Source organism: Trachypithecus francoisi, unplaced genomic scaffold, assembly GCF_009764315.1.
Source record: "Trachypithecus francoisi isolate TF-2019V2 unplaced genomic scaffold, Tfra_2.0 Lachesis_group3, whole genome shotgun sequence".
Taxonomy (NCBI): domain Eukaryota; kingdom Metazoa; phylum Chordata; class Mammalia; order Primates; family Cercopithecidae; genus Trachypithecus; species Trachypithecus francoisi.
This window is the reverse complement of record NW_022681468.1, coordinates 54268701-54293975: the sequence shown is the minus strand read 5'-3', so window position 1 is coordinate 54293975 and position 25275 is coordinate 54268701. Positions and strand designations below refer to the sequence as shown.

General features: G+C 40.6%; 1 protein-coding gene across 8 annotated transcripts in view; it reads right to left on the bottom strand.

Annotated features, from left to right (window-relative positions):
* Window positions 1-23631, bottom strand: part of TRIM9 (tripartite motif containing 9) — a 120151-nt gene extending 96520 nt beyond the window's left edge. For 6 of the 8 annotated variants that reach the window (XR_004431625.1, XR_004431626.1, XR_004431627.1 and 3 more), the window contains exon 1: window positions 21695-22798. Coding sequence is in view for 5 of the 8 variants with exons in the window: in XM_033188059.1 (XP_033043950.1) it covers window positions 21695-22516 (822 nt within the window). In the remaining 3 variants the exon portion in view is untranslated. Of the gene's footprint in view, window positions 1-21694 lie in introns of all 8 variants that reach the window. The other 2 variants (XM_033188063.1, XM_033188058.1) reach the window with 2 other exon arrangements.
* Window positions 23632-25275: the final 1644 nt, after the last annotated feature.

Genomic DNA, 25275 nt, shown 5'->3' with positions numbered 1-25275 from the left:
TGAATTTTTAAAGTAAGACAGCTTACACAATACATAGGGTGAATTCAATTTTAGTGGATAAGGTTTTTAAAAAGAGACTTACCAATAAAAAACAAGGTTTTTCTATTGAGAAAATGGAAAGGAAAAAGAATAATCACTCCTCGAAACTTTCTAAAATTCATATTTAATATGAAATCACAATTACTTTCTTGAGGTTATTGAGTTTCAATTTATTACTTTCTTTTTTTTTACTTAGAGACTATTTGAATAGCTCTTACTTTCATTTAAGAAAGAATTGTTCTCTTTTGAAAATCTATTTGCATTTGTACTGTTTGCACTTAAGAACCTCTCTCCCTAAAATGCTTTATAATATTTCTAAGTGAAGCTCTGAAATATGCACAATATCTTATAACAATTTGATAGAGAGCAATGTACAGTGTAGGAGACGATTTGCACTGAGAAAAAAATTATAAGGGAAAGCAGAAGTGATAAACTGTTTCTGATTAGTACCTCTGGTTCTCAAGACAAAACCACAAGGAAAAGGCAGCTTATTTCAGAATTAAGGTTGATTTTTGTTTTTTTTTGTTTTTGTTTTTTTTGTATTTGTGGATAAAGAAGAAATTTAAAAGACAGTGAGTTTAAAAGGGCAGGCAACTCAATGGAAAAGCGGGTAAATGACTTAGCAGATACCACACCAAAGATGATATTCAAATGACCAGAAAATATAAACACATGCTAAATACCATTAGTTATCACAACACTGTGATACCACTGTACACCCGCCAGGATAGGTAAAATGAAAAGGCAAATAATAGCAAGTGCTGGTGAGAATGAGGAGTACTACTGGGAGAGATGTACCATGGCACCACCATCATCTGCTAACTTTTGCAGCATATACTAACAGAGCATTTGTGTACCCGAGCACCCAGTGATTGCCCTCCTAGGGACACAACCAACAGAAATGTTTACATTTATGTACCAAAAGACAGGTGCTATAATGTTTATAGCTGCACTACTCTTAGTAGCTCAAACCTGGAAACTACCAAAAGCCTCACCAATGACAGAATGGATAAACTGTGAAACATTCATAAAAATGGAATATTATACAACAGTCAGAATGGTCTAAAGCTATATGCAATAATATGAGTGGATCCAAAAAACATATCTTTGAGCAAGAGAAGACATGCATAAAAGTGCATACTGTATGATGACATTTATATGAAATAGAAACACAGGCAAAGTTACCATGCTGCTAGAAGGCTATCCTTGGCAGGGGTGTGGTGTGGGTGCTGTGGACTGCAAGGGAGCATGCAGGGGGCTTCTGGAGGCTGATGATATTCTGATATTCTGTTTTTCTGATTTATTGCTAATTACACAGGTGTGGTCAGTTTGTGGAAACTCATTGAAGTGTACATTCATGATTTCTTCACTAAAAATTTCTGTAACATATCTTTTCTTGTTGTTTTTTGCAGCTGCAGGCTTACATCATTTTAGAAATAATTTTAGAAAACTTGCAATTTGGCAGTTCCTCCCATCGGATATAAAGCCAAAGAACTGACAACAAGCATTGGTATGCTGGCACTGGCTTGTACTGACGTCCAGACTTCAAGGTCAGCAACCTCAGGTAGGTAGCCTGAAGTCAGCCATGGAGAATGCTACAAATCAGAGCTTTCCAGGTTTGCCAGCACACCAGTGAATAGCGAGAGAGACAAAAACAAAACAACCACTAAATAATAGTAATGATCACAACAACGAAACCAAACATCTGCATTTAAAACTCTAATAGTTGGGTGCGGTGGCTCACATCTGTCATCCCAGCACTTTGGGAGGCTGAGGCAGGAGGATCACTTGAGCCCAGGAGTTCAAGACCAGCCTGGGCAACATAGCAAGACACCATCTCTACAAAAAAAAGTAATGGAAAAAAATTCAAATTCAAATAATAATAACAGTATGTAAATAATGCTATGTAAAAATCTAACAATCACTTGAAATTGAAGAATTTGGCATCTAAAATGAATAATACTTTCTTCCCCCAAGAAGTTTAGCACCAAACTGGCTCTTGCCCTGAGATAAGGAATTTCAGACCAGGCTGACAACCCAACTCAGTCCTCAAAATCTTTCTCTTGCAGAATGAGAAGGCACAAGCATATTTACCCATATTCGCCCATTTTGTTTTCACCTTTCATCTCTCTCAATCAAATCTTATTTCTCATTTTAGGAAGTAAATAGTCCAAAATGGCCTTTTAATTACTCCTTGACCCTTTCACCCCACCCTGCCCTTTTCTTTCCTGGCAAGGAAATGACAATGAATGTGGCCTATAGACGAGGGTGATTACAGACCCACCAGTGGGCTGTTCCACCCAGGATGGGGAGGCAGAGCTCAAAGCTGGTCAGTGTGTGTTCTCCTCTCTCCACTTAGCTGTCATTCCGCCCTGTGCTTTTCTGCCTCCCTCTTTCAAGGGGCCAAGAGGGCTGTGGAGCCCCCAGGGCACTTCCAAGGCCCAGGTAAAATAAGGGGAATGAAAGATGCTGCAGCTGCATGGTTCATCTCCTTTTGATCTCACAATGTTCAAGCCCCAACTGAGAAGCTTGAAAGAGGAGGGAATTTAAAGTGTCTCTTCACAAAGGCACAAGTAACAGGCAGCGGACATTTTTATCCAAAGAGACTCTTGTCAGGAACTGAGTCAGAGAAACATCAGTAAGTTTAGATCCTAATTAAATTTGCCGCTAACTGGGACCTTAGCTCTCATATGTAATCCTGCATTCTTATTTTATACACGAGAAGAGGAGTTAAGTGGGTCGCCCAAGGAGGTAGGCACAGGATCCAAACAGAGGCCTCAAACTCTGCATCTCCAAGTTTGTCTACCCTATTTGGCCACTACCATTTTAGGTTCCTTGATGGAGCCCCAACCCCACTCCTACTCCATGTTAATGTTTCTGAAATTGGGACATACTTTATAATTATTTCATGTAATTCTTTTTCTTGTTTATTGCTTTTTCTTAAAAAAATGTTTTAAAGCCTGTTAGTAACTCGTTGATGTACTGGAATCTAGGCAATGTGGATTTGCAACATGTATGCACATTTGAAAATTATATACCAAAGTTTTTTTTTATTAAAAACATCTCTAGGACATTTAAAATCCAATCTAGTTTACACAAAGTTTTCAGGAACTTATACCCACTGAGGGCTGCATTTTGGAAGCACTGCTGTGCAGTTTGTTGCTTGTCCACCATTTTTTCCCTATTTTTCCTGCTCTCCTTGAAGTTACGGGCTGAATTCTTTGCAGACTCCCAGAGGGGAGAGTCAGAAGGCCTTGAAATAAAATGGAATTAAAAGTGGCAGTGGGGATGCCTGAGCTACTTTACTTCTCAGAACTTCCCAAGGCAGGGAATGGGTTTGATCGATCTGAATTTCTCATTGCTCTTGGCCACCTTCTCACTAACCCAACTTCTGCCTTTGTTTGGTGTAAAACTCACTGAATGCAAAAAATCTGTTGTGGGTTCTCTGTGTCAGAGAACACAGGAATTCAACAAATGTTTCATTAAATACATTTTTACTTATTATTTAAAAATTTTTTCCACTGCTGTATTCCCAATACCTACAAGAGTACTGGAGCACCAATACAAATGGCTAAATGACTTTTGAATAATAAAAGCTATTGTTATTAAATACCTGTGAATGCTGGGCAACTTTTCAAAGACAATCTCATTGATTCTGCTCTATAACTATAGAAGGTGGTGTGTTGCCGGTTTCACAGATGAGGAAACCGAGGTACAGACGGGATAAATAACTGACCAAAGACACACTCAAAGGGAAGAAGTTGAGGTTTTCAGGCTCCAAAGCCTGGGTTCTTTCTCAGAATGTACTGGCCCCCCTTTTCCAAAGAATAATAAGTCCTCAAGTTGAGGGGTGACTCTAAGGGACTGTCAACCCCTTGCTAGAGATTTTGTCTCTCAGACTTCCTTTCCTCCATTCCTTCATCTTTGCCTGCTCTGTGAAAGGCACTGTGTCTTTGGCTGCTTGACTTTCCCTCGTTCCCAGGGGAGGGACCTACACGTGAGGTGAAGCAGCCATAAGCATTTCAGCCACTCTCTCCATGCTTTAGGTACCCTTCTGTCTGTATAGATACAGAATCATAGTAAAAACTTGGGTTTACTACAAAAGACTTTCTCATACATTCATTCTGCCATCCAGTCCTCATCACCACCCTGGGTCTAGTCAGAAATTGCTAGCGCCATTTAACATGTGCCAAAAACTCACATTAATTAGGAGGTTATTCTGACCAGGCTGTTTTAAGGGCTTTGTGTCTATCATTCCTTTCATCCTTGCAAAAATCCTTGATGGATGGTCTGATTATCTCAGTTTTCCAGATGAGAAAACTAAAGCACAGAGAGGTCAAGCAACTAACCCAAGTTCACAGCTTACCATCGTCTGTCCCCCTACGAGATACAGGTCCCTATTCCTAAGCCCTCAATTGTGTTGCCTGAATAGCAGTAGACCCTGGAACAGAATCTAGTTTTCCTGACCTTATAGCAATAAACTGCCAAATGCCATTTGAGCAGTCCCCACTATGGTTTTATTAGGAGATGGCCTCTTCAGAAGCACTCTAGTCCTTTGGCTCCAACTCTCATTTTAGCGCACGCTATAAATAGCTTAATAGAGACTGGTTAAGCCCTCTCTGCCATGCTCATTCTATTTCCTGTTTCTCCTATTTTATTGTCTGTTAACTTGAATTTCTGCTGTGCATCTTGAATTCTCCTAACTTGTGTACAGTGTCAAAATGCTTGTCATCATTTGCAGTCAGCCAACAAGCACTGATTTGGCTACAATGTAATGGCATATATATTCAACTGCTTTTAGGAGCTGGGAGGATGCAGCCTCATGTTTCCCACAGGTGACACAGTGGCCAAGATAGGGTGTTTTAAGGTTTGAGGTAAGGTGACCATGAGCTGTCAAACTTTAGTCCTGGCCCTCAGTCTCACCTCCAATTCTTTTTTTTTTTTTTTTTTTTTTTTTGAGACAGAGTCTTGCTCTGTTGCGGAGAGTGGAGTGCAGTGTTGCAGTCTTGGCTCACTGCAACCTCTGCCTCCTGGGTTCAAGCAATTCTCCTGCCTCAGCCTCCCCGAGTAGCTGGGATTACAGGTGCACACCACCATGCCCGGCTAATTTTTGTATATTTAGTAGAGACAGGGTTTCGCCACATTGACTAGGCTGGTCTCGAACTCCTGTCCTCAGGTGATCTGCCCGCCTCAGCCTTCCAAAGCTCTGGGATCAGAGGCATGAGTCACCACTCCCAGCTGTCCTAAACCAATTCCAATGAGTCTCCCTGTTAAATCAACATTCCTGGTGGAAAAGACACTGATATGAAATCACACCTCACAGCATAGTTCAAACAGGAAGCCTTCTTCCAGCAACAGCTGTTCCATACCTTGGTTTCAATACATTATAAAAACCAGTTCATCTCAGAGGCATCATGGAATTACAGTAGTCACATACCATTATCTGTGTAACGATTATCCATTCTTCTTTCTGGGCATATAAAAGCATTTTGGATATGCAATCAAACTAGAAATCTCCCTCACTGTGTGAACGTCCCAATTGAGCAACGAAGTAAACCTGAAGCTCTGTGCTGCTGAACAGCTCATGGTCTTATCAATGGTCTTATCAGATGAGCCAGTGGTCTAATCACCAGTATCCTGAACTTGAATCAGCAACAGTAAGGGCCTCACTCAGCCTATGTCAGGCCTTGAGATAGTTACAGTGAGGATGGAGCTCTAAACACGGATCTCCTAAATTCGTTAACATGGCTGGGAAGATAAAAGAACAGTAGGACAGGAAGGAATGTAGTGGGTATATTGTGCCACTGATAAATATGATTTAATACCTAAAGAAAATTATGAGATATGAACAAACACTAAATTAAATTAATTTTCAAATCCAATATTTATACAAATTTTATAGAAATCTTTTCAGATATAGTAATTAAATAATTTCTCCAAAAACACTCTTGGATTCACAATAGCCAAGATATGGAAACAACCTAAGTGTATACCAACAGACAAACAGATAAAGAAAATATGGTATGTATATATGTATAAATACATATATACACAATGGAATGTCATTCAGCCCTAAAAAAGAAGATCCTGCCACTTGCCACAACGTGGCTTATGCTAAGTAAATGAGGAAATTATGCTATGTGACGTAAGCCAGACACAGACAGAAAAATATTGTATGATATTTACTGTACAGCATACAATGATGTTGTATGATATTTTAAAGTATTACTTATGTGGAATCTAAAAAAGCCTAATATACAGAAATAGAGAATAAAATAGTGGTTACCACGGTGGGGAGAAAATGAGGGAGATGTAGGTCTGATAATTCAAAGGAGGAGATATGTAGGATAAACAGGCCTAGAGATCAAATGTATAACATGAGGACTGTAGTTAATAATATTATATTGTATTAGGGATTTTTGTTAAAGAAGTAGATTTTAGCCGCTCTTGTCACACACAAAAAAGTAACTATGTGAGATGACAGATATGTTAGTCTGCTTTACTATAGTAACCATTTTTCTATCTGTATCCCATAACATCATGTTATAAACCTCAAATATGCACAATACATTTTAAAGTAAAACAAAATAAAAATGCTCGTTTAATTTTTGATGGCACTTTCACAATAATCTTTTGTACATATAGTTTCAGAAAACTTAATAATAGGCACTAATCCAAAAGCCATCATAACATGCAAATTAAATAATGTGAATGGAAAATTGATGACTTTGTTCTCATAAAAGGGAATAGAGGACTGTAGAAAGTGAAACTGCAATAATAATTGAACTATTTGGCTCCACTCAGAAGAGAATAATTAGCCAATCTTTGGCTAGTCTCCAAATTGAATAATAATCTGTGACCTACTAATTCACTCCTTCCCTGTTTTACAGATGGAATTTATAAATTATTCTTTACTTCTGCCCTCAATGTAAGTAGAACTTCCAGGTTCTACTAAGTATCTGACCTATTTCATTTCCATATTGGCTATATGTCAATGGATTCTGTGTTTACATATAGTTTAATCATTTTATGGCATGTTTCAAAAGAAAAGAATTATGTGAGTGCATTTTTTATATAGCCCAGATGTGTATGTTGTAATCTTATTTTAACATTACAGGTTATTGGGCAAGTGCATTACAATAATCTATTGTTAGGATCAGTGCCAGCCCTAAAGCTGCTACACATGAGGTATATATAATTCAAGGAACTGTCAGCACTGGGATCTTCACTGGGAATGACGCCAGGGCTGGGCAAGTCAATGTCAGGCTGGAGTAAAGGGTGCACACACCAGGTGGGCTAGGTAGAGAGAGACTTCCTCAGTTTGTGGTCAACGACTTAGAGCTAGATGGTCAGAACAAGCCATAGAGATGACCAGGAGGGAAGGCACATACCTTGGAACCAAAGCCGTGCTTGCAGACAGGAAGGCAGAAACTAGAAGATACACAGGAGACTACGGAGGGAGAAGGAAGGAGTGGAGAGTGGTAGTGGTAAGATGCCAAAAAAGCTAGCAAGTAGTGCAAATGAATGGGGAGGAGAAAATTTTGCCTCATCCCAGAAACTTCTTTTGTGCTTTTTGCTAGGGCAGGAGCCGACCAGACAGCCAATCCAAGGGGACAGTCATACTGCTATGTGTTTTCTGTGTGAGAGGCATAGCAAAACCTAACATCAACAATTTTTTTTTCTTTTCTAGACACATGTGGGAACTTCTATCAACAGATTGATCTTTGGGGCAAAGGTAATCTCTATTGAAAGCCAATGTTAAAAAAGAGAATACATTACTTATAATAAGGGAAAATTCATGTAATAGTATACACAAATATAATGTTCCTTTAAAGAGAGAAAACAAAGTCAATGTAAACTTTGATAGTTGTAATGTGGAATATAGAAAAAAATGTGATTATGCGTATCTGAGGGCATGGAAGAGTCCCCAAAAGGGAGAACAGGTGTTTCAAATGAGCTTCATTGAACACACACACACACACACACAGACACATACATACACACACAGAGAAACAACTAAAAAACTGGTCTTTGGATGTTCAGAATTCTTAATGTAAATAATAATAAAAAAAGGTTTTTCGGCAATATATACTGTGTCATTTGGGTGATTTAATGTTCTGGGATTTTTCTAACTTTAAAGAGGGTTGAGCAAATGATCTTCAAGATCCAGTGTCCCAATTCTATCCATTTATAACTCTCAAACTTAGGGGAAGAACTCACCTTTTTGACACCTGGAAGTGACTTTTTGGAATACTGCCATGGTAACCCTTAGTAACAAGAGTCATAGACCACAAGAACCTCATGATATTATACTGAGGTAGACTCCATTTCCAAAGCCAGGAGAAGTGGAAGCTGGGTAAGGAGGATGAGGAACAGCTGCTATATCCAGGGACCCTGATAAAGAAATGATTTCCTCCTCCTGCTTTTGGACTTTTCCATGTTTCCTGTTTGTCAAAGCCAATCTAGATAGACTTTATCCAAGTTCTGTCTCAGAATTGGCTTATTTTGAGATATGATGCAAATAATTTGCAGTAGGTCCTCATAGGCCAGTCTTGATAAGATTTCCTCCCACGCAGGTCTATGTCTGCTTTTTCCCTCCTGTGAGTGTCTGAGAATTGAGAGGCTCATACCTATGTCTCTTCCATTTTAAAAGTGAATAAGTATCCAGCATAAAGAACTCTCATAACTCAACAATAAAAGAAAGACAACCCAATTAAATGACGGCAAAGACTTTAAATAGACATTTCTGTTAAAAAAGACATAAAATAGTCAATAAGCACATGAAAAGATTCTCAACATCACTAGTCATTAGAGAAATGCAAATCAAAACCACAAGACTTCACCTCACATCCACTAGAATGGCTATAATAAAAAGGACAGACAATTACAAGTGTTACTGAGGATGTGGAGAAATTGGAACACTCATACACTGCTGGTGGGGATGTAAGATGGTACAGCTTCTTTGGAAAACAGCTGGTCTCAAATTTTTAAACATGAAGTTAGTGTATGACTCAACAATTCCACTCCTAGATATGTATACTTCAGTGACTCCAATTCTCTGACACCAGTAGGCATCCTGCAATTCAATCCTATTCTGACACAAACTACCAGAGTTAGATTCCACAGCTTTAAAGGATCAGTCCCACAGGATTGCCCTCACTTCAGATTCCAGGTGCAAGTCCTGGGTCCCCAGGCTACCTGAACTTTTCTGACTTGATTGCAACCTTGGATCATCCCCTTCTCAGGTTTGATAATTCACTACAATGACTCACAGAACTCAGGAGAACACTGGTTTATCACAGAGGATACAACTCAGGAACAGCCAAATGGTAGAGATGCATAGAGTGAGGTACTGGGGGAAGGGTGGCACTTCCACACCCTCTCTGTGTGCCACTCTCCCAGCACCTCCACATGTTGTCTAACCTGGAAACTTTCCAAATCTTGTTGTTCAAGAGTTTTTATAGAACTCAATCTCCAGCCACCCTCGCTGCCCTAGGGGTCAGAGGTCAGTGGGTGCTGCTGAAAGTTCCCACCCCTAGAGCTCATATTTGGTCTTTCTGGTGACCAAAAGATTCTCAACATCATTAGCCATTAGAGAAATGCAGTTCACATTTGGACTTCCCAGTGACCAGCCCCCATCCTGAAGCGAGCTGGGGGCTGACCCTGATCACCTCTGGTCAAAAGACACTTCTAACTCAGGAAATTCTAAGGGTTTTAGGAGCTCTGAGCCAGGAACCAAGGACAAAGACCAAACATATTTTTTACTATATCACGATACTCAAGGTAATTGAAAACGTGACCACATAAAAACTTGTATGTGAATGTTCATAGCAGCATTATTAATAATAGCCAAAAAGTGGAAGTAACCCAAATGTCCATCAACTGATGAATGGATAAACAAAATGTGCTATATCCAATACAATAGGATATTATTATAGGATAATTAGTCATAAAAAAGAATGATGTACTGAGGCATGCTACAAGGTGGATGAACTTTAAAAACATTACATGAAGTAAAAGAAGCCAGATACAAAGGCCACATATTTTATGATTTCATTTATATGAAATACCCTGATTACACAAATCCACAGAGTCAGAAAGTACACTAGTGGTTGCCAGGGGTTGTGGGGGTTGAGTGGTGACTTAATAGTTGAGGTTTCTTTTTGGGATGATAAAAATATTTTGGAATTAGATTCTGTACTGGTTGCACAACTCCGTGAATGAATCTAATAAAAACTATTGAATTATACATTTTAAAAAGGTGAATTTTATGGTATGTGAGTTACATCTCCAAAAAAAAAAAAAAAGTGACATGCAGTCCCCATATAAGAGCAAGCAACCTCAACTTTGTCAGGAGGAGTGTGACCAAGCTATATGTAGCATCTCTTCTGTGCAGTAATGGTGGGTATAGTGGTTAAGACACAGAATATGGAGTCTGGCTCTTTAAGGGGAAAGCTTGGTCTTGGCACTTTGGAACTGTGACTTTGGGTTTCTTAGTTTCTTAGTCTCAGTTTCCTCATCTGTAAAATGAGAATAGTAATGGTTCTTGCCTCATAGAGTTGTGGGAATTCCCTCCCTTATCACATAGAAATTACTTAGATCAGCGCCTAGACCACTGTGTACTTGAAATATAACAGATTCCTACATCTTGCTTCCTTTGATAGACTAGAACTTGATACTTTTCTTCATGAAGTGAATCTTTGTCTAGTTTTCTAATACCTAGGTTTTGAAATATGTGTGGGGTTTATGTCGTTTATTTGAAATCCTTAGTTTTTAAAATTAATTAATTAATTAATTTATATAGAGACAGGGTCTCACTTTGTCACTCAGGCTGCAGTGCATTGGTGTAATCATGGCTCACTGTAATCTTGAACTCCTGGGCTCAAGTGATCCTCCTGCCTCAGGAGGATCCTCAGTAGCTGGGACTACAGGCATGCGCCACCATGCCCAGCAAATTAAAAAAAATTTTTTTTACAGACCAGGTCTCAGTATGTTGCCCAGGCTGGTCTCAAACTTCTTCCACCTCAGCCTCCCAAAGCACTGCGATTACAGGCGTAAGGTACCATGCCCAGCCAAGATCTCTAGTTTTAAAATACTTTGCAGCAACATTCTTCACACGTCTGTGGAGTTAAGATGCTTGCGTTCATTGATTCCTAGTCAAAAAGTAGGAGAAGGAAATCTTTGAGTTACAAAATGGGGAGAGATGATGAATTCAGATCTGGGCATCCTGAATGTGAGGGAGTTGTGAAACATATCCAAGTGGAGATGCCAGCGAGCTTTAGGGTTCAATGCAAAATATTTGATTAATGGCTATGACTTCAATAACAAAAAATGTGAACTTCTGACATTTTGAAATACATTTTAACCAAAATAGTATTTAGTGTGGTACAATGGACTTGAGAGTTAAACAGGGCCTAGGTTCAAGCCCTGCCTTTGTCAAGCTATATGATTCTAGGCCATCAATCAACCCCTTGAAAATAATAATAGTAATCTCAAAATGTTGTGTTAGTATCATATCAAATAATGGATGGCAAGTAAACAAGAATTGAGGATATTCTAAATGCTAGAAGCATTCATTTTCTTTTTAGCTTGATAGTATTTAAAAATATATGTGAAATATTTACGTACTGATTTGACCATTAATACCAACACTTTTAGTCAGAGTCTTTATATCTAAATAGCAAGAGCTTACTATCAATTCAAACTTTTCCACACTTTTTAAAATACGTAGTGACCAGAGCAACCAGAAATCCATGTCCTAGTTCAGGTGTAAATATGCCATTTTTGAATCCTTGCTTATTGAGCTTGGTGAGGCCAGTTTGGAAATTCAGTGTTCACACAAGTTTCTATATTCCATATTTCTTGATCCTTAAAGTAAAAAGTGGAGAAAATTCCATTTAATACTGAATAATGTTTTAGTTCCATCCATGATGGATTCACTTCCATAATGGCAGAAGGTAGCCGGATGACACAAGGTAGTATGTAAACATCATTCAGCTTCATACTGCATTGATTATGTGCTGAAAGCTGTTTATCATATTTCCTTGCTAAGTCTTGGCTAGATGACTGGTGGTCAATAAAATCAATAATAACTGTTAAAAGTACCATAGATTTATCTGTGCCATGTTAGACTTACTAGATTGGATGAATGTCCAGTTTTACATATGATTTTATGTGACTAATGCTCTTGGGATAACATTATTTCAAGATAATGGGACAGCATAAGTGACACCATTTTATTAGTTTTATGAATTGATGTGCTTCATGATTGCATAAATATCAGCAGTGCTAGGTAATGGACTATACATATCTGTAGTAAAATCTGTAGTAAAATACTCTGTTGAGTATTTGCACTGATGAAAAGAAACTAAAGTACAGATAATCAAAAGAGGTAGACTATGTCATAGAGTCACATGGCTTTGGATGAGTTGGGCTTACAGTTGAGCCTGTGTATATTTGACCATCCAAGAATTTGCTCCCTACAAAATCACAAAGCCTGTTATAAAGACCCGCTCTAGACAGAAAGTGTTTAATTCCCCATATTGCCATTTACTCCTCTCTGCAAACTGCTTTGTTCAGAGACTAATAATGCCTTAGATTGACAGAGAGTGCCGGCCAGAACAGTGTTATTCTCTCAGGCTCTCCTGGAGCATGGGAGTGAGTGATGAATATTTGGTGCTACACAGTTATTTCTTAAAGTGCAGGCTGCAAGCAAAGTAAGAGTGAGAGGAGATGAGCAAAAACCTCAATAAAGCTGAACTGATGCTACCCGGCTAGAAAGTCAGCGTCGCATGAATAAATCAGCGGTGGATGAGAATTAACCATCTACGTGTACTCCTGACAGAAGGTGGCTATTCCCACACCAAAGAACAATGTTTCTATTTCCAAAGCCAGCTCTTTAAAAGGAACAGTTTCTTCTTTGATCAGAACTGTTAGTATAAAACACACAGTTCTGCTTCTGTGCAAGGCGTATGAAAAACAATTTTATTTGGCAGTGTTTAAATCCATTCTTAAACAATATCCTCTTGTAGTTCACATATTCCTTTTTATACTTATGGTGAAAGCTGGATCAGCTTTCTATTCTGAACTGGAATACGCATATTTTCTCTTAATCACATAGGCGAATGGTACAAGAAAAAACTGAAAATAAACAGATACTTGCTTACAGATTTAAACATATTTTGTGTTTTCAAAAATGGACTTATAAATGTTTAGATCTGTAGAAATAAAGATACTTAATGCCTATGGACTTCTATTTTGAAAATCTACATATTAGTTTATGGGTTTTTTTTGTCTGTAATTATTAATATCTACTTATCTGTTTGTGGTTTTTATATCTGTAAATGTTGAGATGCATTATTTTGTTAGAAGAAGGACAATGCTCCATGGGTAAGCTGGTAGAATCTTACTGCCTACTTGCTACTTAGTTCTGACAGACAGGCAGGATGAACCCCCTACAAGGTAATTAGGCCTGTACCTCCGATGATCTGGTCTGTGGAATATTCAACATACTTGTCACCTCTTTCCTTCTGCACCAGAATTTATTTTCTAAATTTATTTTGTCACAAGGAATCTTGGGAGAAAAATGACTCAATTTCTCAATAATTTTCATACATGAGAACTGAAGGAGTCCAGCTATCTGTTATGTCATTGAAGTTTTTGTAAGTTCATAAAACTGTGCTTTATAGGTATACTTCTGGGGCTTATCAGAAAGTAGAACAGAACAGCAGTTAAACATGTGAGCTGTAGAGTCAGACAGCCAGGATTCAAACACTGACCCTGCCAATTACAATGGGTGTGACTTCATAATCTTCCGGTGTCCCAGTTTTCTCACAGGAAGATGTGTGGATTATGAAGATTAAATGAGAAAATGCTGTAAAAATCTTAGAGCAGTGCCTGGCATGTAGTAAGTGCCCAGTATATTTTAGCAAAAAGTATAAAATACAGGTTTTCAAATTTAATGATTACTGTCAGGCTAATTTGAGAAATTTGAAATACCAGGTTATATTGCTAGTTAATAGTTTTCCTCTACTGATTATTTTCTTCATTGAACCAACTTTTATTTAACTTCTACTAAGTACAGAAACAGAGTAAAAGAAGATAGATAAGAAACAGTCTATGGCATTGAGTTATTAGGGTTCAGTGGAAGATTTCTCACAGGAGCAGTTATAATACAGTGGCAGGGTGCTCAGGGTTAGAGCACAGATATGGCTGCTATGGAGGAGGGTGAGGAGAACAGGTGATAGGTCTGGGGAGAGAGTCTGGTACCAAACTGTGAAGAGGAAGGGGATTGAGATGAACAGACCTGTTTTAGATAATCAGGTACAAACAGGAATTGAAACCATGGAGTGGATGAGTTTCTTGAGACAGGTGTGTTGAGGACTGGCGGGGTGGGGGAGTAAATGATGTTTATTTATTCATGACTAGACACTCAAAAAAAGTTTTATTGCTTTTTCAGCTTAAACTGAATCAGCCAAAATGAAGAAAACTCCCTCTCTACAGTTATTTAATAAAAGAGTGTCTGCAATTAAACACAGCTAGGGTGGGGGGAGGTGACGGGCACTGCTGGTGTAGGTGTAATTCTGGTGGGTAGGGTAGCAGCATCAGATTCCCCATTGGCAGGCTGGTCTGGTCAGCTGTGGAAGCTGACTCATCTCAACTGGGTGTGGCCAAGTTAGTTGGTCTGGTGATCTGAAGGTCTGGTCTAAGAAACTGGGGGAGGGCAAGCCTAATGGACAGGAAGGGAGGGGCTCTATGGAGAAGGTCAGAGGATGTCAAGAAGGCAGCTAAGCAGGCAGATGGGACTGCGACTAGACCCATGGCCAACATGCTGCACTTTAGGCCTGGATAGTTTAAAAAGAAGGCAAAACCAGGGCCAAACAAAAGTGAAATGATGTCATGATGATTTTCCTGACACAGATGCAGTTAGAAAAAAAGAAAACCTGCTGTTAAATATATTTTGCTCGGGTTTTCTTGGGTAATCTCACTTGGAGTTAGTTCTCAGTTTAGGATAGGGGCCCAGTTTAGGGTTATGAGAACAGCACAGGGGAATGATTTTGGCTTTGAGATGTCCTTTGGGCTGAATTAGATATGCTGCTTAACAAAACCTAGACGGTCTCTGACAGTGTAGGTACACTGTGGTGGCCATTCTATAGATAACTCTTGTTCTAAGGTTAAAAATTGACCCCAAATGTCAATATAAAAATATTAGGAAAACCTGGAATGTATTAAACAAGCATTTACCTTCATAAGTTGTTATGCTATGTTGTCCCCAGAGCAATATTAAAGTTTTAAGCTTTTAATATTGTCTTTTTCTGCTTATCAAAAGTATCTTTAAAACAATCTATTTTTATCTACCACAGATTAATGAAAAACTCAATTAGACCAGTCATTTGGTATCATGTATACAAGACCTAATAGTAGTCTAAAGTAGAATGAAGTGATTTTTTTATTATATTACATTAATATTCCTCATGCCTAAAATCATTTTTTGTTATTTACAATAGAAAGGGGGACAACATGTATTCCAGTCCATACATATAAATACTACAAAACTTTTGTTAATTATTTTTACCCCTTTGATTTTCAATGTTTAAAAAATAAAATAAATTTAACTTTTAACATTCGCTTTAAGAATTAAAGCAAGATTTAAGATGTGAGGATAGGTTTGCTGCAGACATAGTTTTAGGTATTCTAATCTACACAGACAAGAAATGAATAACAATTACTTACTAACTTATTCACTAATAACTGCCTGAACTAGTGTTCTCCAAACTTGTGTGGCACTCTAAGGGAGTTTCCAAAGTTGGACAAATTTGGAAAATGCTACATTGAATCAAGTGGCTTTGTTTGCTGCAGGATGTATATATACAGGTATATTGATACAATGTACAATGTGAACTACCAGCAGCCTATTCAGAATGGAGTCTCAAACTTATTTAACTATGGAAAATTTGTGGAAGCAGAGTTTGAGAAATGCTGAACTAGAGTATAGATAAAACAAAAAGAATCGTGGAGTGCTCATACATATCTTCAGAGGTTTTCTTGCCTTTGAAAACAAACAAATCAATTATTGGCAGAAGTTCGATTTCAGAACCTCCCGGTGTGGCCTAATTTTCTTAAAAGTGTCATCACTACATACATGGAGTAATTTCGAGTTGGTTAAAAAAAAAATTCTCTTCAGCCTCTTTGTGAACAACCTCACAATAAAAATGGCTGAAGAAAACAACCAAACGGCTAATAAAAGCTACCCAGTGATGAATGGGTAGATAGCATTGAATATGATATGATTTTTGCTTCACCGAATCAAAAACTGCCCCTCTATTTGTATTTATGGCATCAGAATGCAGCCTTCTAAGCAAAATATTCTAAAGACAATATCTAGGATGAATAAAAATTAGAATCTTCAAATAAAGTATTTACATGTGTTAATTCATATGCTTTTATAAGTCAGGACTTCTTGGTTGCAAGTGGCAGGAAACCAACACAAACAAGTTAAAGCAAAAAAAAAAAAAAAAAAGACTCTCAGTGGACACTAACATGAGTAAGTAAGAAATTAGATGCTATTATAATTAACTGAGATTCAAAGATTTGTTACTGGAGCATAGTCCAACCTGACTGATACAGAGAGTGAACTTAGTTTCTAACTTTCTAGTTCCATTCTTCTGGTGAGCTGATTTTATTTCAGTTCCCATGAAATCCTCTGAGATTACCTAAGTGGGTTTCTGATCCTTTCAATGAATAATCCCTGATAAAACTGATAAAAAATGATATTTATTTATAACTATTTGGTTTCTTAAACATTTATCTTGTAATAGGTTCTTCTATCCTTCTCTATGCCAAAGTTAAGTTGTATATGCATATACACACTTTGAAAAGTCCATCAACTTGTTTAGGTGAGGAAAGTGCAATGTATTATACTGACGGTAAGGACAAATGTTCCCTGTACATTATTCTCATTACACAAGAACAGATGGCTGTGATAATTGTCTCTTGCTTTATGCAAACTGTGATTTGACCTGAAATTCCAATTAATAGCATCTTTTCATGGCATATACAGGAGAAACAATTTCTGCTACTTTAAACTGGCAACAATATCTTTATTAGAGAATATGAAAAAAACTAAGCCTTAACAGCTATTCTAGCTTTCTTATAGAGAAACAGAATACTTTTGCTTAATATATAAATCTTTGTATAGTATTCTTATTTCTCGAGCTTAATTCAACTGAATATTCTCTCTGGACCCATGAGGAAGAGGCTCACTCTTTTAGGCCACTTTTCAGAGCAGCTTTGGACTGTACACTATGCTCTGAAAGGATCCACAAAAGCACCCCAAGTTGGGGGATGAGATTTTTACGCAGTAATTGTTGACTGGTGAGACACTGACTTCTGTTTTACATGAATAGTTTATGGTTGTGTTGAACTGAAATAGTAAATTATAAACATTTAAATTACCTTATCAAAATCCTTTCACAAATATAGTTTTAACTCCCTTACATCTTTGTAGGTGGGAAGTACGGACAGGTGATGATACTTGCAAGAAGTTTCCTGCAAGTAAGTGACAGCATTGGTTCTAGAACCTGGATCTCCTGTTATCTAGTTATTTCCATCATGCCTGGGTACAAAAAGGAATAACTGTCTTCTCTGTAACTTTTTCCTTAATATCTGTAAAAATGTTTACATGGCACACAGAATGTTCTAATTGTACAAAAGAAATGTAAAAACATGAACATATGCTGCCTGTTACATTTACCACAGGAATATATAGACTATACTGTGTTTACTGCTGACATATAGTTAACTGAATATCATTTTAGTGGCATTATATAACACATTTTGCTACATAAATCTTTAATGAGATGCCACCATAAAGCTAAGCAGATATTTTTTTCCAGAATATTTTGGAATTGAAGACATATTAACTGACAGTTTATTTTAAAATACTGTTTAAATTGCACATTTTCATTTATAAAAACAAAGGTAAGAGAAAAATAACATCTGAGACAAGATTAAGAATGAATAGTGTTTAGAATAGAAAGGAAAACAAAATCTTTGCTCAGTAGCATGAACACAAAAGGATCATTACAATTATATTACTGATTCAGTGACTTCTTTTTTTTTTATTTTGAGACAGTCTCACTCTGTCACCTAGGCTAGAGAGCAGTGGTGAGATCTCGTCTCACTGCAACCTCCGCCTCCCAGGTTCAAGTAATTCTCCTGCCTCAGCCACCCAGGTAGCTAGGACTACAGGCATGCGCCACCACGCCCAGTTAATTTTTGTATTTTCAGTAGAGATGGGGTCTCAACATGCTGGCCAGGCTGGTCTTAAACTCCTGGCCTCAAGAGATCTGTCTGCCTCGGCCTCCCAAAATGCTGGGATTAAAGGCGTGATCCACTGCGCCTAGCCCTGATTCACTGACTATTGAAACTCCAGGAATTCAAGGATAATATCAGGATTTACGAATGTGAACTCCTTAAAATCACAAAGTAATGGTAGTGGTTTCAATTGTCCGTTTAAAGTATCTACAAAATCACTTTTTTGGTGTTATAATTCTTTTAACGAGTTAAGTTGAATAAAGGAATATAGCAAGTACTGATACTAAATAAAAACTGCTACCAAATATTTGACTTATAAGACCAGTATTATTATTATTATTCATGTGTTATTATTTTTCATGGATTTTTGAAGGCCACAAATATCTGAAAAACATTTTAATCTGGCCAGTTGAAAACTAGTGAATTTCAACCAGATGTTTTTAATACCACTTTAAAAATAAACTTCAGTCATTTTACTATATCTTGAGTGTGTAAGATGATGATTTACGCCTGTGGGAAATACTTCTCTGCAGGACTTGCTTTATCAGTGGAAATAACTAATACGATAGAATATGAATGAAAACTTCAGGTCTAGTAATAACCTGTGTTGATAACTAACTGCCCAACTTTGGGCAGTTAGTATAATTCTTTTCTGTCTTATTAGTATAGTTAGTATAATTCTTTGCTGTCCTCTTTTTGCAGGGCATAGAAATTCTGAACCGTGAGTTTTTGTGGAGATAGAAGTACCATTAACTAAAACATAAACTATATAAGAAAACTGGCTGCTAACACATTAACTTCCTTATTAAGTAAATAAGGTGGGGGAGTAATGTTTGTTGTTCATCTAACAGATGACAAGTGAATGTTAAAATATGTCATCCTTCTGTCTTATTTTTTTCTTGGCAGTTTAGTAATCCTCATATTGACTGAAAAAAAATTATGTGTACTTACTGTTTTGGAAAAAATGTGCAAAAGATCAGAGAATAAATGGTCTTCTAGCCTACTTACGTCATGTCTGAAGGGTTTTAACATTCTTTTTCGGTAGGTAGGTATCTAAATTTCAACTCAGGCAGCACCAGTGTCTGTCTACTCATAATTTCTATTGCCAATAAAACAAATGATTTAACATTTCAAATTGACAAGGGGCTTGACAGAGATTTAAATGTTTCTTTTGGTCTTAATAGATCAAGGATAGGCTCATCATAAAAAAAATAATGTTGTGGTTTACCCATTCTAATTAGCTTGTGACTCTAAATTCTTTTTCCAGACAGAGTGATTAGTTTTTTAGTTCCAAGGATACTTTGTAGGGCAATTTAACATGGACTATAATTAGCAGCTTAAAAGTGAAATCAAAATATGAATAAAAAACTGGCTGTGAACTCAAGTTTTGAAAACTTTTGAAATTAAATGTCATTTTCAAAAATTTAAATTCAACTGTTCTGAAAACAGTGGTGTGTGCCCAGTTAGGCTTCAATTTGTGCTAAATGAAATCTCCATCAGTAATAATATGATTTAATAGGTTATATGTGAGAATAGAATGACTGTAAACATGGATCATATTCAACTGGGTTAAGGAATTGAGAAAACTTTCACTGATTGCTGAAAATCAACGACTTTTTTCCTTGCTGTAAACAAAATATCAATGTTCCAGCCTTAACTCCAGGGTTGGCCACTTGCAAAAGCTACCCTTTCTAGTCTCCAAGGTATTTTGGGAGACCAAGCGAGGCCACAGCTGAGGCCTGGGCACCATCTTCACTGCTTTATCTCATCCTTGGGTATGCAACTCAGTGATGTAAAGAAAAGCTCCTTCCACATCCTGAATCCCTGCCCTGCACTCCACAGCCCCAACTAAATGGGTCATTTAAAAAAATGAAAAGCAAATTCATGCACATCTCTTCAAGAGTGGTTCCCTTCCTTCTAAGCAGTGTGGGCATATTATAAGGATCTTCCTCATGAGGCTTATTTCGTTTATGTCTGTGTGTGTACAGGCAGCAATAGATAAATACAAAAATAACATAATTAAAATATATAGCATGCCACACAGGGATAAATACTACTGAGGAAACCAAAGCTGAAAGGGAACTAGCGGGTGTCTGGGTGGGTGGCGCTGTAAAGATGATACCTGAGCAAAGAGCTGAAGGATGCAAGTAAGTGACTCATTCGGATGTCAGGTAACTGGGGAAGAGAGCTTCAGGCTGAATGAACACCAAATGCAAAGGCCCTGGGGTGGGGAGGTGCCTGGCGTCACTTGAGGAACAGTAAGAAGCAGTGTGGCTGGAGCAGAGGGAGTAAGTGGAAGGCAATGAGGTCGAGGGGGCCAAAATGGAAAAGAGGTCATGTAGGTCCTCATAGACCATTCCAAGGACAGGCTGAGAAGCGTAGGAACAATTGGAGGGTTTTGAGCAGAGGAGTGGCACGACCTAACATGTTGCTAAAGCCTCTTGGTGTCTAGCCACGTGGAAATATCATCAAAAGAGATTGGAAAGATAAATCTGGTAACAGGTGTCCCAAAGTTTGCACATATTTGCACATATAACTACTGAGAGGAAAGGGGTTGAATTCTGGAGAAGTGGGTGTGTGTGTAGTTGGGAGGAGGAGGTTTTCCTAGGAGATGCACCTTGGCTTCCAGTCCGCGACTGCGCAAATTCCGGTCCTGACACTCTAGTCCCAGGTCCCAACTCCAGAAGGGTTCCGGCCCAAGTCTGCACGTCGCGTTGCCATAGAGACCGCTGGCTGCCCTCTCCCCTCTGTCTTTTGAGCACGTGGCACCAGGACCCTGCGTTCTCTCCAGCTCCAGAGCCAGGTCTGGCCCACAGCCGGGCTCATTAGTAGTCCGCCCGCGGCGTCTCCCCTACCCTCCGCCGTGCCTCACCAGGTCCGCCTATCCAGCAGCGACAGACTCCCGCCGTCCGCGCAACCTCACCGCCCCCACCCCAGTCCCTCCCTGGGGGTTCGCAGCCCGCCCTGCCCTCGAGCGTGCCTAGCGGCCCCGGGCACTGGCGCGGCTCTACCCAGCTACGCAGTGCTTTCCAACACACTGGACGCGGCCACTGGCTACAGACCAGACGTGGAGAGGGGGCGTCCTGCGTCCCGCTCGCAGGCAGCGCGCCCCGAGAGACCCGCCCTAAGGCATCCCCGCAACAACTCTGTGGGGGCATTCAAGTCCCCCGTGCGCCGGTTAAGATTCCCCCATGCCTCCTGCAATGCACCAGACCAGGGAGGTAAACATCGAAGGCACCTGCATTGCGCCCCCACTGGGATGCGCTGTGCGCAAGAGACGGGGACCTTCTGCTGCAAAACCAGACGCAGGGAGTTAGAAGTGGGTTTTCTTAGGACTCACCTTATGTAGTTTCCACATGGCCCCCAGAGCCTTGACTTCGTGGCTGGAGTGTTTGCCCTCCTCCAAGCACTGGTAGCACACGGGCATCTTGCACTGCACGCAGTACATGCTGTGGTTCTCCAGCTCGTGATCTGTGCAGGTGGAGACCTTGCGCGGGCTCAGCCTTCGGCTCACACGACCCTGGGCCGGGGGCACCAGGCGGTGCTTGGCTAGGGGCCCCCGGGGCGGGTGGCAGCGCAGGCGGCACGGATCGCAGTAGAAGACATCACACTGTTCGCACATGACGGTGGCCTCCTTGGGCGCCTTCTCACAGAGCTGGCACTTGAGGGCCGCAGCTTTGCTCTGTTGGTAGCGGTCAATTACCCCTTCCAGTACGCGATTCTTGGGGAAGCCGCGGAGCCCCCGGTCATCCAGGATGAGGCTGCGGTGACACTGGGGGCAGGTGATACAGGAGTTGCGGGGCACCGGGGCCAGGGCCGGTGACAGGTGGGTGGCCGGTGGCGGCATAGCCGGGGGAAACACGCGGACGCCGTTGGGGGACTTCTGGCACGGGGTAGTGGGGGCGCTGGCGAAACCCCCGTAGGAGCCATAGCCGCTGTCCGCCTCGCTGTATAGGCTCATCTTGTCCAGGTCGAGATAGTCATAGTCGGAGACCCCGGAGCCCGAGGCCCGACGGCTCTGGGGGGACTCAGACTCCGGGGTCTGCACCAGGATGTTGCGGGCGCACGCCTGGCACAAATTGTGAGAGCAGGGCAGGATGATGGGCTCCCGATAGAAGGAGCCGCATACCGGGCATTTCAACTCCTCTTCCATCTCCTCCATGGGGACTGGTCTGGGAGGAGGCAGCGACGGCTGCAGCGGGTGCCTGAGCTGGCTAGGTGGCCGACGGGCCCGTCTTGTCCAGCACCCTGGCCGGCGGCGGCGGCGGCGGCGGTGGTGGCGCCTTCCCGCGCAGTGCTGGCGCGGACACCCGGAGAGGCGCTAGCTCTGTGAGCCGCTGCCGCGGAGCCGCCGCGCCGCGCGCCAGCCCGGACCGCCCCCTCCGGCCCTCCTAGTCCCGCCCCGGCCCACGAGCCGCGGCCCATTGGGCGGCGGGCAAGAGATCGAAGCTCTCATTGGCCACGAGACCCGTCCGTCTCCTCGTCTCCGCAGGCCGCAGGGTGTTCGGTAGAGTCTGAGTATAGGGGAGTCTTCGCTCGCGTTTGCATGATCTCTGGAGGGGGCCGGCGTGCGGAGGCAAGGGGACCGGGAAGGAGGAATTAGGCGGGATGACTCATCCTCGCCCCGCTTCCTTCCGACCTCCGGTGCAGTCTCCCAGGAGCTGGGGCGTGAGAAACCCCTCCCCGCAGCGAGTGGGCTGGCGGAGGGGGCTGGGGCTTCTCGCCAGCGTTTGCGTTTGGCTCCCAGCTCTCTGAGCTTCGCGCCCACCTACCGCGGGCGCATGCTGCGCAACACCGAGGACGCCCCTTCTCTTCCGCTGCTGGCAGCCTTCGCAGGCGCCTCACCCGGGCCTAGGCTTCTGCAAGGCAGTGGGGCTTTTCTCCCTCTCAGTAAATCCGCTGACGCCGTGCCCTGGAGCTCCCCCATCCCGGGAGTCTGACGGCGCTGGTGCAAGCCCTGGCGACACTCTTGGCTTCTTTCATCCTGTGTCCCTCGTTTCCTAAAGAGCATGTATAAAGTCTATTTCCTAGTGTCGCCATGAGATTCAACTGGGTAACCGCTGGAAATGGTCAGCATTAGTCAGAATCTATGACCCCTTCGTTTCATGCTTTAAATTATACCCAGAGGCCTCTGTGCCATGGTGTGAACGTGCTTCCTTCCACGGATCTCTCTTCCTCCTCCCGGCCTCCCAAAGCACCTGGCTGAGCTTTCACGAGGCCCGCAGGGCCTTTGGTTCCGTTGAGGCAAGAATAGTTTGTCTATTTCTGAGTGCCCATAGTTTAGTAAAGCTCTGTAAATGAATCACTGTGTGGCTGCGGAGTCTCAGTGTTTGACTCCAAACAGCATTATTCAACCCCACGTGCCCTGAGCATCTGCCATAGCTTACAGCATGGTGTGCCTTTCTGTTTCCTCCAGTGAGGGGAGTGGTGAGGCGGTGGTTCTAGTGTTAGTCCCTGTAAAAGGAGGGAGGGAGGAAGGAAGAGAGGGGAAAAAGGAAAGGCGGAAGGAAGGGAAGAAAGGGAGGGAGGAAGAAGAAAAGGAAAGGAAAATCTTTGAGTCAAGTGACAGTCTGAGGTAGTAACATTTGAAATAGTACATAGCTGGCTTTTGCTGAGTGATTCATGAAGTAAAGGACAAAAACTCTTTGCAAGTTCTAGAAATGTTCCAGTTTTCCACCTTCCAGACAGGAGATAACTTGATTATATGCGGCTATGTTGATAATTTTAAAGTGCTTTATTATCCAGAAAAAAAAAAAAGGACATTTCATAACACTGCCCTTGTAGAAATTGTCCCATAAACTAGGTTATCTTTTCAACATCTTTAGCTGCAATGAGAACAGTAGGATCATTGTGTGGGGGAATAAAGTCCCCATTGTTTTTTAAAGCCATGTTAATCATACATGTGATGTGATTTATTTTTAAGCTGGCTTTCAACTAGTGGAGACCAGAGCATCCAAAGGTGTATGTACTCTGTTTACAGACACAGATAAAATTTCTTCAGGTATGGTTGGGACATTAGATTCACTTGTAGGATACACTTAATTTATAGGTCTCAAGATAAATTACTTATACTTAATTTAATATAGTATAATTTAATTGAATTGTAATGAAAGTTAATTAATGAGAAAATATTAGAAAGGAGTGTCCTTTTATGGCTTTTGTATGCATTTGACCACAAATCACAATACCCTGGACCAGCAAAGTGAGCAGCTGTTACACTTTGTATGAGTTTGAACTCTGCTTATGATAGTATATCATCTAAGAGATCTTATTAGCAGAAAGTTTATGCTTAGTTCAAAGTAAAGGAGAATCTTAGAGGATGTCTCATGGTATAATGCAGTGTTGGGTTCACACACACAAAAAAACACAGATTTATAATATAGTCAGTATAGTAAGATTTGGTCTATTATGAAGTCGCTTGAGATGATTTTATTATTAGATCTGTTTGGTTAGGAATTAGCTAAATCAGTCAATCTTAGGAGAGCTCTTAAAATAACTCATTTGTTGAGAGTTCACCCTGTTCCAAACAGGGGGTTTATTTGTTTATATACATTACTTGGTTAAATCCCTATAATTACAAGAAGAGGTAGGCACAATTATTCCCATTTTACAGATAAATAAACTGAGGATATGCAAAGACACTTAAGTACTCAAGGTCAAATATGGTGAGGCTGGGATTGGAACCCAGGCACATGTAAGTTTGTTCCTTTGTTCATTCATTCATTCATTCAAGTGCTGAGTTCTACTCTCTTCAAGCTCTGAATGTGATAAGTACACAAAATGCTCTTTTTTAACTTCTATGATAGTCTGCTTACCTTCCCTGAAAGTTTACTTTTTTTTTCCTCTTTCTTTTTTTTCATTGAGATTGGAGTCTTGCTGTGTTCCTCAGGCGGGAGTGCAGTGGCACAATCTCGGCCCACT